The sequence below is a fragment of the Motacilla alba genome, chromosome 17 (genome assembly GCF_015832195.1).
Source record: "Motacilla alba alba isolate MOTALB_02 chromosome 17, Motacilla_alba_V1.0_pri, whole genome shotgun sequence".
NCBI lineage: Eukaryota > Metazoa > Chordata > Aves > Passeriformes > Motacillidae > Motacilla > Motacilla alba.
Window position 1 is genome coordinate 6,918,227 of NC_052032.1, and position 13,924 is coordinate 6,932,150.

The 13,924-nt window shown below is 39.8% G+C and overlaps 1 protein-coding gene across 1 annotated transcript in view; it reads right to left on the reverse strand.

Moving 5' to 3' along the window:
* The window catches only part of MED27 (mediator complex subunit 27), an 85,291-nt gene that overhangs the window by 20,109 nt on the left and 51,258 nt on the right, over window positions 1-13,924 (reverse strand). The window contains exon 4 of the mRNA XM_038156060.1: window positions 7,127-7,220. Coding sequence (XP_038011988.1) covers window positions 7,127-7,220 — 94 coding nt within the window. The remainder of the gene's footprint in view (window positions 1-7,126; window positions 7,221-13,924) is intronic.

Here is a 13,924-nt window from a genome sequence, read left to right on the forward strand (position 1 = left end):
TTCCCTTCTAAGCCAAGTTTTCCTATTAAATTTCAACTTCTCCTGTCGATATCCTGTTAAGACAGCACTTGGCTTTTTAATATTTTGCCTGAAGGATATATGCCAACTCGTCCTTGATGTAGAAAATTTTAATTCAAATCAATACATGTACAAGGTCACTTTAAAATTCAATTAATATGAATGAAAAACTATGCCCCACAGTTCTGTGAGCTGAAAATGGAACAGCTGCAAGTTAAATACTTCTGTAGCTTCTGTTTTGGGCTGTGTAATAACAACATACTTCTAACTTCCTTTTAACTAAAGTATACTAAATTCAGACAGTTAAGTTATTCATAAATCCCCTGCTTCCCAAAATGGCAAGCCTGAGAAGAAGGTAGGACAGGCAGCTGATTGAAATCTGCAAGATTATGCAGCTTTTCTGACAAAGACATATAAAATAAAAATCTTCTTGAAATATCCCAGTTTTAAAAATATTTTGTCTATCACCAAGATAAATCTCAAGGAGCATCTGACAGACACAGCATGCCAAGAATGGGAGAGGGGGATACAGAATAATCAGGGAGAGTGACTTAGATAATTTCTTGTAAGACTGCTAAAAAAAAAGTTCTCATTTAACACCAATTATAAAAGAATAAAGTACCCTTCCAAGTAAGTCAAAATCAGGGTCCACATGAGTTTACAAAATGAAAAGGATCAACATTAATTTACCATGCCAGAACTCTGCCTGGAGGAATCAGTTTGAATTCCCCCCTTTAATTCTGCCTCCTCACTGAAACTAATATCAAGTGAAAAGCCCTTTTATCAACCATTTAAACAACACACGAACAAATGTTCTTTCATAAACTTTATTTAAGTTTGATATCAGGAAAATGTATGCTGACAACACTGAGCTCCCATATTTTGTGAAATGAAAAATTCCCAAAGCTGCAGATTTCTCCTCAGCATTCCAGGGAATTTGCTGCTGATTTGAGCTGCAGATGCTCTGCAATGCAGAGCTAAAAGAAAGAAAACATTATTTTCAGTTAACATGGGCACCTCCCCACTTCTATAAAAAGGAGCACAAGTGTGTGTGTGGTTTTTATTCACCTCAGAAATAAGGCAACATCCAACCAGAGATGTAACCAAGCTACAGATTTCCAGCAAAAGGCCAGACACCTGCTCTTTGCCATGGAACCAGCCATAAGCTCAGCCTCCCACTCACAGATCCTTTTTACTAACCAGTACAATGCATGGAAATCGTATTTATATATGCTGGGAAAAAAGGTTTTGCATTAAAAATAAAGTTAAAAAAGAAAACAAAAAACCCAACAACACACAGACTTTCAACTAGATTATTTTCCTCTTGTTTTTTATGTCTCATCTGCTGCTGGTATGGCTGCATTTTCCCTCACATGCTCATTATTCTTTAATGATGCCTATTTGTAAATAGCAAGATAAGATGCAATTAAGCCATTAGAGTCTAAATAAACAAACATACTAATTAGGTTCTTTACAAGGATTTCTTTTTTTATGCAAGGGCTGGAATTTACCTTTCATTAGTCTAACCTAATTGCAATAGTGCCTGATAAAAAGTCAACACAAATGAAGGACTTTAAATGCTTCCACCATATGAAGGATGAGCTGGCTCTTCTCCCTCACTAACATTCCCTATTCTCTTAATAAGGCAAAAAACCTGGCAGAGGAATATTGTTCAGAGGTTCAAGGACAGATTTTGCCAGTGGCCAGTCACACTTAGGGAACACTCACACCAGTCCAGCATTGCTAGGGAAGATGAAATGGATTTTGTCTCTTTTTTTCCTTTCTAAATTAAAGCACACCAGGAATTTTAGAAGGATGAAAATGATGTGTGATCTTCCACGATATAAATCTATGGGAATATCAATACACACCTGAGAGCTTTGGGCACAGTAACCCTGTGGAAGGAGCAAAGCTGAGGACATTTCTCACAAGCCTTTATCTACTTTTTTTTCTATTCTTGTTCCCTTTTCCCAAAGGAAAGGACTCTTCCTCATCTTCCTCATTCTTCATTAGAAAAGCAGAGAACACTTTCCAATTTACTTGCTAACCCCTGCTCATGTACTTTGTAAATTCAAGACATCCTTCCCCTGCCCATGTCACCTCAAACACTGACTTAATGCCCCTTAAATGCTGATTTTAATGCTTTTCAAATGCTGCTTCTCCATCTTTAAGCACAAACTGAAGCCACTGCTGTCATGAGACCCACTGTGAGCTCAGGACTGATTCCTTAAACACCATCCCAGGAGTTCAACACCAAAACCAAGCTACTACCTCCAAGGCAGTAAACCCCTAAATGAATATTCATCCTACAGCCCTAAAATCAGGTGCCCAAGCCACCAAAGGTGACCACCAGAGCTACATCCCTCCCATGAACCCACCTGCCTTTACCCCTGAGCACTGCTCTCCTGACAAACCACCCAGCAGGGAAGAAGGAAGGAAGGTTTACACTGCAAAGCACTTTGGAAATATGAAATTGTTTTGGAAATAACAGCACGGAATTGTTTCCAATCAATACGACATCTATACTGATTTCAAATCACTCTGCAAATTCCTCCCAGCTCTCCAACATCAGGATCTCATGCACAGAAATCAGTCTGGTGCCTTTCTTAACGGGCAAATCAATTTCACCATCCATTTTCCTAACAAAAATAAGAATGGTTTTATGTAAAACACTAATAAACAACAACGAGACGCAAGGAATTATTCAGTTTCAGGGGAACAGATGTCTGGCCTATTTGCAATTAATACAACCCACTGCCACACAATCAGCCTGCTGCAAATGCTGGGAACAAGATCTGAAAGTTCAAATGCAAATGTGTCTGGTTTTAAGGAGAATGAATAAAACCCTATAAAAAACCTGCTTCATATTTTTATATGACAGATCTATTAAAAATCTAGGCAGCAGTATAAATTTATAAAAAATTAATTTTAAAGCAAAAAATTAGTAAGATAACCTGGAAAGAAAAAAAAAATCATGATTTCTGACCTGAGTTTGGCAGAAACAATTCAGGTTTTTGGGCTGGAAGTTACTTATACATATCATTATGCTTTAGAAACACAAATTACAGAAAACAGGTCCACTATCTGCAAAAAATATCTGCCAGTGCTTGTAATTTCTGTAGTAGGTCTTCACAAATATTGAGGACAAAAAGAATTTAAAGCCAAAGTAATTCCCAGATGTAGATAAGAAAATAAGCTTCTCCTCTGAGTAGGACTGGCTGGGCACATGATGCTAAGGAACTCAGATTTCTCAGCTGGAAAAGTAGGGCTGAAGTTTACTGCCTTCTAAAATCTTTGTTATTAATGAATAAAGTGTACACAGGATTTGCTTCACACAAAAATATTCTGAATTTTGATAATGGAAACAAGGTATGTGAAACAATCACAAAATAATTTGATTATTATAGTAGGAAAAGTAATATATCTAGGAATATGACTAATCATTCAAAAAAAATAATCTAGGTATTTTCATTCATGAAAAATTAGTCAATGTTTTCTTGATACACAAGAAAAGGTTTATCTATTTACAATTCCTGGCATTTGACCAACAAAATCTCACAAAAACATTAAGGAGTCCACATTTCCCTGTGCTGCTGCTGGAAATTAATTTTGCATTACACAGTTATTAGAGCAGATACAATTCTATGTTTAGTCTATTTTCTACATAGAGCTATTAAAAGATTAATTGAAAAATCACTGGTGAAGACTGGGATTAAACAGCACCTTGAAATGCCACAATAAACTGCTTTTAAAATCAGCTGAGGATCTCGCACAGCTCTGAAAGGTTTCAATTATTTATGTGCTTGGCCTGTGTAGCACAAATCCAGACTAATGAGGTACAATTGCTGTGTATAAATCTGAAGCATAAAAACCCTCCTCATTGTCTGGAGGCAGCAGTTCTTTTTTTCTCACAGGAGTTTGCAGCTTCTGGTCAGGGAGAGCCCAGCTGAGCACGAGGGTTATTTGCCAGCAGAGTTTGACCAACAGGCTCACACAGCTCCTAATTATTACAGAATTCCAGAATTGTTGGGGTCGGAAGGGACTTCTGGAGATGATCTCATGCAATCCCCCTGCCCAAGGCAGGGTCAGCTGGAGCAGGTGACACAGAACACACCCAGGTGGGGTTGGAATGCCTCCAGAGAGGGAGACCCCACGCCCTCCCTGGGTTCCTCTTCCAGAGCTCTGCCACCCTCCATGGAAAGAAGTTTATCCCAGAACATTCTGAGTTGGAAGGGACCCACAAGGATCAGTGTGAATGGCCCATCAGGGGATCAAACCCACAAAGCTGGCACCATGCCCTGACCAAGGGAGCTCATCTCAGGGTTCTTCCTCATGCTGAAGTGAAACTTGCTGTGGTTTCTTTTAGTTTAGGGCTGTAACTCCTCCTCCTGTCGCTGGGCACCACTCAAGAGAGTCTGGCACTGACTTGACACCTCTTGGAGATACTGACATGAGAGATCCCCTCTCAGCCTTCCCTTCTCCAGACTGACCCGGCCCAGCTCCAGCAGTGTCTCCTCATCAGAGAGCGGCTCCAGCCCCAAAACCTCTGGGTGCCCTCCACAGGACCCTCTCCAGCAGCTCCTTGTTCTTCTTGAAGAGAAAGACATCTTCTTGAACCCCAGATGAATCTTAGTGGTGCAAGTCCCACCTGTACAGCTAAGGACAGAAAGGGATTTCCACGTGTGTCACCCTGATTTTTTAAGTTTTTCTAAGCCTTCTGATGTTTACATTCTTGTAACGAACTTTCTCACACACTTTATGTAATTAACTCATTGTTTTGCCTTCTTTTATGGAAGAGGAGAAATTTGATGGACTGTTGGTTTGTCCAGTGTCATTGGAGAGGTGGCACTGTCACCCTCCAATCCACTGTCACTTTTGGAAATCTATAAATGTTAGAGTCAAATTCTCATGTCTTCCATCAATCTGGGGACCCCGGCAAAATCCACAAACGTGCACACAGAAGTTGTAGAGTCTGGGGCTGAAACTTTCTCTCTTGGGTCTTTTTCCTAAAGATAATTTGTTTGGCAAAGGCCCCAGTGTTTCTTGGGTCTCCAAGAGTCTCCCAGACCTCCCTTCCCCTTCTTCCCCATCTCCCTCCAATCATTTACACATTTTTAAGATATGTATGGTGCTTACCAGTGCCTTTGAAGATGAATGCAGGGGTTTTCTCTGGTAGATGGAGTAATTGTATTTAAAGATGCTATAAAAAACAGACCTTTGCATCAAGGACCTTCCTAAGACACCAGATGTGCTACGAACAGTTCAAGGATGAGCATGGTTGAGATGATACAGTTAGTTAATTAACTCTGGGCAAACAGTTTGGCTGTGAAATATTCTGATAAAATGAGCATTATCTGGAGCCTCTGGCACTGAGGTAAACCACACCGCCGCAGGGGAGCAGCTCCAGATGTAGCTTGGGCTAAGTTCAGAGTGAAAAAATCACAAGTGCTGAAGAAACCTCCCTCCTTCTGGGGGAGGTGCTCTTCACACTGCCCATCCCTCAGCACCTTTCTCACGGAAGGATCTGTGGCTGAAAACAGCAAAAGCTTTTGTAGCAGTCAGGGCCAGATGGAAAGTGCCATATTGGCAACATCAACTGAGACAGATGGGGAAGAGGGAAAACCTGGCTAAAAGCAAAAAAATGATAAACCCATCACACAATCACACACAAAAATACTTTAAAAACAATCTTTTTGATCTCTGATCCAAGGAAAATATGCACACCACTGGTTCAACACGGGGCTGGGATCTTGTAGGAACAAAAATGTCCTTGATTTAGAGAGCAACTGCCACTCTGTTAGTGCTGCTGGTGAAAGGCTCTTCCTTTAGTTACCACCCAACCTTGTTCCTTGGCAGTCACATCCAAGTTAAATTACCTTATTTCCTAATTGTGCCCGAGTCTTGAAAAACATCATCTATTTCCAGAGCACCTCAAAAAGCCACCAAAAGTGGAAGGTACTTCAGTATGCAAAGAAGGGCTCCAGGAAAATGGAAAGCATTTCAAAGCAAGGAAGCAAAACCAGACATTTTTTACAGCAAAACAGATAAAACACAGTCAGCTTAAGAGGAAATGCAAAAACTTCTAAGACTTAAGACTTCTTAAGACTGCACTGATGAGTTCCATTCTTTTCTGGAATATATTTTTTCCACTTGGTGAATCCAACAATTGCAGATTAAATGTTTTAATGCCAGCTGTTTATTTTAACCTCTGACTCAGTTAATCTCTTGTGAATTTGTGGCTGTTGAAAGAAAGTTAATAATGAGACGTTGGACAGTTGATTAATTAGAACTAAATACAATTAAAATACTTAAAAATTAAAAATAATCACAGCAATAGTTGCTATTGGGAAATTTCCATGAGAAATGTGAGATGGAGAAGACTGAACTGGCCTCAGTTCTTCATCTGTGCATGTGGTGTATTTCCTAGTTTTATTTAAAATTTGGCAAAATATGTGACTTCTGCCTTTCCCTAGAAGGAAATCAGCATCCAGCTGCCACACCATGGACTCCTCTTCCACCTAAAGTCTTAGAGCTTTAAAGACTTCTTTTGCTGTAAGCACAACAGCTGCCTGTAAAAATGGATGTGAACAACAGGTTCCTCTGCAATGAAATCTTGCTTGGTCAGGCAGAAATAAGTTGAATGTATTGGACTTGTTTATCTCAAATCCAGCCTTTACTGCTCATTTCCTTCAAAGGCAAATTCTTAACTTCATCACACAACAGAAATTCACTGACCCAAGAGCAACGTGAACAAATTTAAATTATATTGGTTTCCTCCTTCTTTTCTTCTTCACAATATTCTCTTCCTTCTTAATTATTGTGATTAAGATTCACTCATTGCCAAGTCTGCCAAAAACCACAGTGAGTATTTGAGTTTTGTGCTCATATTTCTACAATCACATTTAACAATAAAGCCATAGATCTTCTGTTTAAAGGGGAAATTGTTTTTATCACTTATTTGCCTAAGAGCAAGAAAGATGCTGCATTGCTTTGGCAAATGAAGAATGATATGTTTCTGGGGAAAAAAAACCCTTTAGTACCCTGCATTTTTGGGATAGTAATTCAACCAGTGAAGAAAATCAACCCAAGGGATTAAATTCCAGCTTACCAGAAGCATTGCAGAGGTTCCATTTGGCCGGGAGAGCTGGATGGACATTTCAGGGAACATCCTGTCAATCCGACTGATCACATCATCAACGTACCTACCCACCAAAGCAAACAGCAGCGTTAACACAGGGGCTCTCTCACACACTCACATCAGAAAAACGACGCTTTTAAAAAATATTTATCCTTTTTAGGAATTATCCTTTTCAAAATTCTCCTTTTTAACCCTGTTCATGGGACTTCCCTGGATCAGTTTCTCTCGGATACCTGCGTATTTTTCAAAACCACATGCAAGCAATAATTCAAAAAGTTGTTGATAAGAGGAAACAAACCAAAGCCCTCTGCAAGCTGTTTTGAAAATCAATTACCCTGCCCTTAAAAACATGCACTCACTTAAATTTTAGTCCAAATCTGTCAGCTTCAAACTCCTGCCATTGTATTTCTATACTTTCTCCTCAGGAGGGTTGAAGGACACATGATTAAAATTACCCTTCCAGTGCAGGAATTCACAGGCTGTCATGTCCTTACTCTCTCTTTGATAAACTTAACAGATAAAGGTTTTATCAAAGTCTTTGGATGATTCTTAGGGATGTTTTTTTTTTTTTTTCCCTGAATCTTTCCAATTTATTTCATGCACTGGTGACTCTGAAATTGGCTGGTAAATTCCAGATGTTTCTCTGGAGCAATCAAACACAAAGGTAAAACAAGATCTTTTCTGCTGGGTGTAATCCCTGTTTCTGCAGGCCAAGGGGAGCTGGCACACAGTTGTCCTGTTCCCTGGGATCAAATTAAGAACTGACCTCCATTAACACTGAAAAGACCCTTACAGAGACCTTATTTCCCAGGACACATCACCCCAGGCCATGGACATGCCACTTCAGCCACTCCTCTGGACACATTAAAATCCAAATATTTGCTTTAGCAGACTTTCCAGGACAGTCTGTGTCATCTGTGCACTGATCCGTCCCCATTTACAAACTCTGCAACTCGAGCAGATCCATGAATGAATTTGTAAATAAAACTGTTTTCATGCTAATCCACATATGTGCTCTGAAAAAAAGACTTTGGGAAAATTGGTTGCCTGAGTAAGATTAACAGTAAAACTCAAAAAAAAAAAAAAAGAAAAAAGAAAAAAAAAAAAAGAAAAAAAAGCTAATTATTTCCCTTTAATCTGCTTAAATAAAGGTGAAAAATACTGAATTCTTGCTCTTCCAAATAATTAATTTCTAATGTTAGTGCTAAAACCTCCTGAACAACAATGAGGTGCTATGCTCCAATTGCTACTTTGCAAAGGATTAAAACAATCCGAAAAAAATAGAATCAAATCAGGAAAGCTACACCTCCTCACCTGGTAAAGTCAGCTTTTAAAAGTAACCAAAGAATGAAACTAGTTGTGACAATTTTGGAGAAAAACCTTAATCCACACTTTTAACTGTGCAGAAGAAAGTCACCATTCACTGCAATGACTCATTAACACTTGCTGCTGATGAGAAAAGCCAAAAACATCCAGAAGCCAAGAACTTCCTCAGCACTGGGAAGGAGGAGGCACATCAGACACTGCTCCAGGAGGAATCAACCACACATGGGCAGCACAAAGCACAAACCCAGCTCATTTCAAACACTGCTGAATCCCAGACTGATTTCACACAGCAGGAGAGTTTCTACTGCTTCATAAATGCCATTAGTCCAGGCTCTGCAAATAAATTAATCTCTTGCTTGTGGGGGACCAGGGATGACTGGCCGTGGTGCAGGCAAGGAGAGATTCTGTGGTTCTGAAAAAGTCATGATGCAGATTTTTGCACAGCTTAAGTTTTGCAATTTGCCAAGCTTTAGGCAAGAAGTTAAAACAAACAAAATAAGAAGTTTTAGGAAACAAGACAGTGGCATAGTCAATGCATTAAGGAAGAAAAATTCAAGTAATTTTAAATCATGTGAACAACAGTTGGACGTGGGCACTTAATCTGCTTAAATCCTTCTGAAAATCCCAGTGGACATGCACACTCATCCTTTGAAAATGGGATCCAGGCTGGCTGGAGGTAATCAATTCTTCAAAGTCTTTCTTAGGTAAGATTATTTTTAAATGTAAAACTCGTCCTGACCATGAGGCTAAAAATCTGACTCAAACCCAACTGTCACCTTGTACTACGTGAGCAGTGTAAGGCAGAGCAGGGAATGCACGGGGTTGTGGAATCCTCCCTTTCAATGAAACCACACATACAGCAAACCAGATATCTCCTAGTTTGCATTAACCACCTTCTGAAAGCACTTAAAGCTGAGTTACTGTGACTTTTTGGCCTTAGATGCCCGTTAATTTTGTACCACTTTTCATAGATCAGTTGACAGAAGAAAGAAAACCACGTGCTCCAGGAAATGTGATGTTTTACTTTGGCAGCTCTGTCAGGACCATCACACAGGGAGTCTTTTCCTTCTCTTCTCCATCAATGGGATGGCAGAGAAGATCCCAGACCACCAGGAGAAAATGCATTAATGTATGCAGCATTGTTTGGTGCCCCTATGCCTTTTTCAAGTAGTCATCAGGCTTTCCTGAGCACTCATCACAATAAAGATTCTTCCAAAAATACATATATAATCACTCAATTAGCCTGACTGGCTAATTGTATCAAATGCAAAATGACAAACAACCTTATCTAAGGCAGAAGTCTGCAGATTTGCCCTTCTGAGAGGACATCTGGCAAAATATCTTGTGAAGGGATGGACATGAGAAATCAGATGCAGTGAACTGATGTAAAAGTGTAACTGGTGATGACTTCAGAGAAAACTGAGGAACACATGTTAAAGAGGAGATAAAGTGCACTCCTGAGGCTGTTTGGAAAGAAGGTCAGAGAAAAAGCTGCTGTCTGGAACTTATTTTGTAGAACTGAAATACATACATTTACTGCCAAAATAAGCACTTAACAAAATTTACACAACTCTGTCCAGTTTTAGCTCAAAAATACGACAGTTCCTATTTATGTTACAGAACCTCTTGCCCAGTCTCAGAGAAGCAAAGCACTTGAGGATGGAGAAAGTCTAATTTTACTTTGCCAAAAAGCACTTCTAACTTCTGACGTGCTCTGCACATCTCAGTTTTCTCCTACATACCAAAGATGATGGTTGGAAGGAGCATTTACAAACCCAGAAGAAATAACACAAAGCAGGGAAAAGGAAATGGCAATAGATTTGTTCAGACATTCGGCTTATTTTAATCTTAAGAAATTAATGGAATTTTCAGAATTAAATACAAGATGAAATTTCATGTCCTAGAACAGGCATTGTTCCACCTACAAAGGGCTGAAGAGAGTGTCTAGACAAATTCCCTACTGCTTCTCTGGGATGCAAAGGTTGTTCAAAAAGGTCTGGAGCCAGACTGCAAAGGATTGCACCCAATAATCCCCATTTTACAGCTCAGAGTTTTAACTCTTTATAGGCAGAATTTCATATTACGAACTATCCTAGGTCTCAAAAACATGTAACAACTTCTCATTGCAACATTCTGGGTTAGTCCCATTCTATTTAAAAAGACTTTAAGTAACTTCATCCACACCTGCACCCTAATCCAGATCCATACGTGCCTCCTAATCCAGATCCATATGCCTCCTAATCCAGATCCATACATGCCTCCTAATCCAGATCCATATGTGCCTCCTAATCCAGATCCACACCTGCCTCCTAATCCAGATACACACCTGCCTCCTAATCCAGATCCATACGTGCCTCCTAATCCAGATCCATAAGTGCCTCCTAATCCAGAGCCATAAGTGCCTCCTAATCCAGATCCATACGTGCCTCCTAATCCAGAGCCATACGTGCCTCCTAATCCAGAGCCATATGTGCCTCCTAATCCAGAGCCATACGTGCCTCCTAATCCAGATCCACACCTGCCTCCTAATCCAGATCCACACCTGCCTCCTAATCCAGATCCATAAGTGCCTCCTAATCCAGATCCATACGTGCCTCCTAATCCAGGTCCATACGTGCCTCCTAATCCAGATCCATACGTGCCTCCTAATCCAGATCCATACGTGCCTCCTAATCCAGATCCATACGTGCCTCCTAATCCAGATCCACACCTGCCTCCTAATCCAGATCCATAAGTGCCTCCTAATCCAGATCCATAAGTGCCTCCTAATCCAGATCCATACGTGCCTCCTAATCCAGAGCCATACGTGCCTCCTAATCCAGAGCCATACGTGCCTCCTAATCCAGAGCCATACGTGCCTCCTAAGCCAGATCCATATGTGCCTCCTAATCCAGATCCATAAGTGCCTCCTAATCCAGAGCCATACGTGCCTCCTAATCCAGATCCATAAGTGCCTCCTAATCCAGAGCCATACGTGCCTCCTAATCCAGATCCATACGTGCCTCCTAATCCAGGTCCATACGTGCCTCCTAATCCAGAGCCACACGTGCCTCCTAATCCAGAGCCACACGTGCCTCCTAATCCAGAGCCATACGTGCCTCCTAATCCAGATCCATACGTGCCTCCTAATCCAGATCCATAAGTGCCTCCTAATCCAGATCCATACGTGCCTCCTAATCCAGAGCCATACGTGCCTCCTAATCCAGATCCCTGAACATCCTACTCAGAAAAGAACAGACTCAACCAACAGGTCTTCACCTCATTACACCTTATCAAGTACTAAACATTTTTCCCAATGTAATTCTACTGGTCTGGGGGAAATTTTAAAAACATCTTCAACTTCCCCCTGCCATTTTTGCTTCTTCTTTCCTTCATGACACAAGTTCATGATTTTTCAGGAGGTATTAAAATTGTATTTTAGATACAAAAGCTTAACTTTAAAAAACATTGCTAATATTGTCATTCAGGGGTTTGCATCTGAATGTGCAGAGCCAGCCAGTCCATCAGATGCTCTCAAAGGCTGTCAACACTATAAATCAGTATTTTTATTTAATGTAGAAGAGCTATTTTTTTCCACAAACATGCCAGATTAATACTACAAAAGTCAAAACAAATCTACTTCATGAACATCAGCAATGACTAAAATTAATTCAAAATATTACACTTCAAATGAAGCCTTGTTATGAACATGCAGGAGAAAAAAAAACCTAGAATAAAGTAATAGAAGTATTAGTTAAGAAATCTGCTATTTTGCCTGTAAGTGTACACATAAATCCTTTGGTCCCTATTAGAGAAAAAATGCCTGGGACATGCAGAAGACACCTTTGAAGCCAGTTAGAAAATACTCTTTAGAAAGGCCTAATTATCTATGCAAAACACTCACTGAGAAATTTCATGCTAAAACATCAGGTTGACAATGTAGAAATAATTCAGGAACCATTTTTGTAGATAAATGGTCTTGTACCATCTCTTTGATTCACATAAAGGCCCCCCAAAAGACAGCAATATAGGAAAGTAATTCATTAAAAATGCCTTTCAATTCCACACTGGACAGATGGCTTCACTCTCTAATGTGACCTCTCTTTTATATTTTTTTTTTTATTTTTACTGGATTAGATCCAGCAATCCAGTGTTAGTGTGATGTTTAACACCTTAGACAAGACTTAAATAGCATTTTCCCACACAGTTTTTCACTTGCATGCTGGTCTTTTTTTTCCACACAATATAAGAATTTAAAAATTAGAAATACAGGTATTAATAATAATCGTTTTCTTTTGGAAGAAAGGAAATTTTGCTAAGTGATCTTGGGAAGATGGAGATAAAGAGAAAAGGAGTAAAAATACACATTTGTACATGAAAGAAGTCAATCTTTCCTATACACTTAGCAGAAAACACCACACATAAGACAAAAATAAACTCTACAATTCTGTCAAATCTGGATTCATGATATTTTGGAGAGCAACAGGGGAAACTCTCCACACATCCTCTCACTTACTAGCACAGTATTTACTTGCTCACAGATTTAATTTTTTTTTTGGCTTTCAGTTAATATTTTCAACCCAGTTAATAATTTCTTTTCACACGTGTGATATTTCAGAAGCATGAGCTGGCCCTGCTGCACATGTTGGGTTGGTTGATGGAGGCACTGGGGGACAGAGTTTGCCTGCACTCATTCCAAGACCTATGGAACAGCTATTTTTGGCAGAACCAAGACTCAATACACAACTTAAACATTTTAGCAGCAGAATTTAAAATATTACAGACTTTCAAAGAGTTCAGGCAGCCTGATTGGAGAAATAGTATATTTTAACACACAGAGAGTAATCACAGTTCTGGTGTGATTTATTCATCGTGGAATTTAAGTTTTAATTTGATTCAGCTATCTGCTAGGCAAGTCTCTGCAGGTAGCAAATTCAAGTTGATAGAAGGCTTTTCAGAAGCATCAATTAACAACAGTTATTAAAACAGTGACCTCTGCCAGCTCTGGTGAGATGACACTTCCTGCTTGGATAGGCAATGAAGAGCGTGAAAAGAAATCCAACACCACTCACGCTGAGAAAGCGACTTCACGTCTCAAGACTAAATTAGACAGCTGGCACCATCCCTGACATCTGTACAACACTCCTGGAAGTCTCTGCCTCCTCTCCCAAATTCTACAGGTTGTCTTGGTTTTGTTTTTTTAAATTATTATTGTTAACACAGGCTCTTGCTTTTCACTTCTGCAGAACCTCTATAAAATGCTCACAGTTTCCTGGCTCCGGTACTAAATTCTCTTGTTTTGAGCAACTTCTCCTCCAGCTATGAGTTTCCTTGCCAGGCTGCTTTCTCATACAGTTGTTAACACCATCCTCTTGTCCTTTCTGAACAAACTGCTTCAGCAGTTTCCTCTCTCTTCTCACCCAATTTCCAAGTTTCTCGTGGTGGAAGATTCCAGCCAGGATC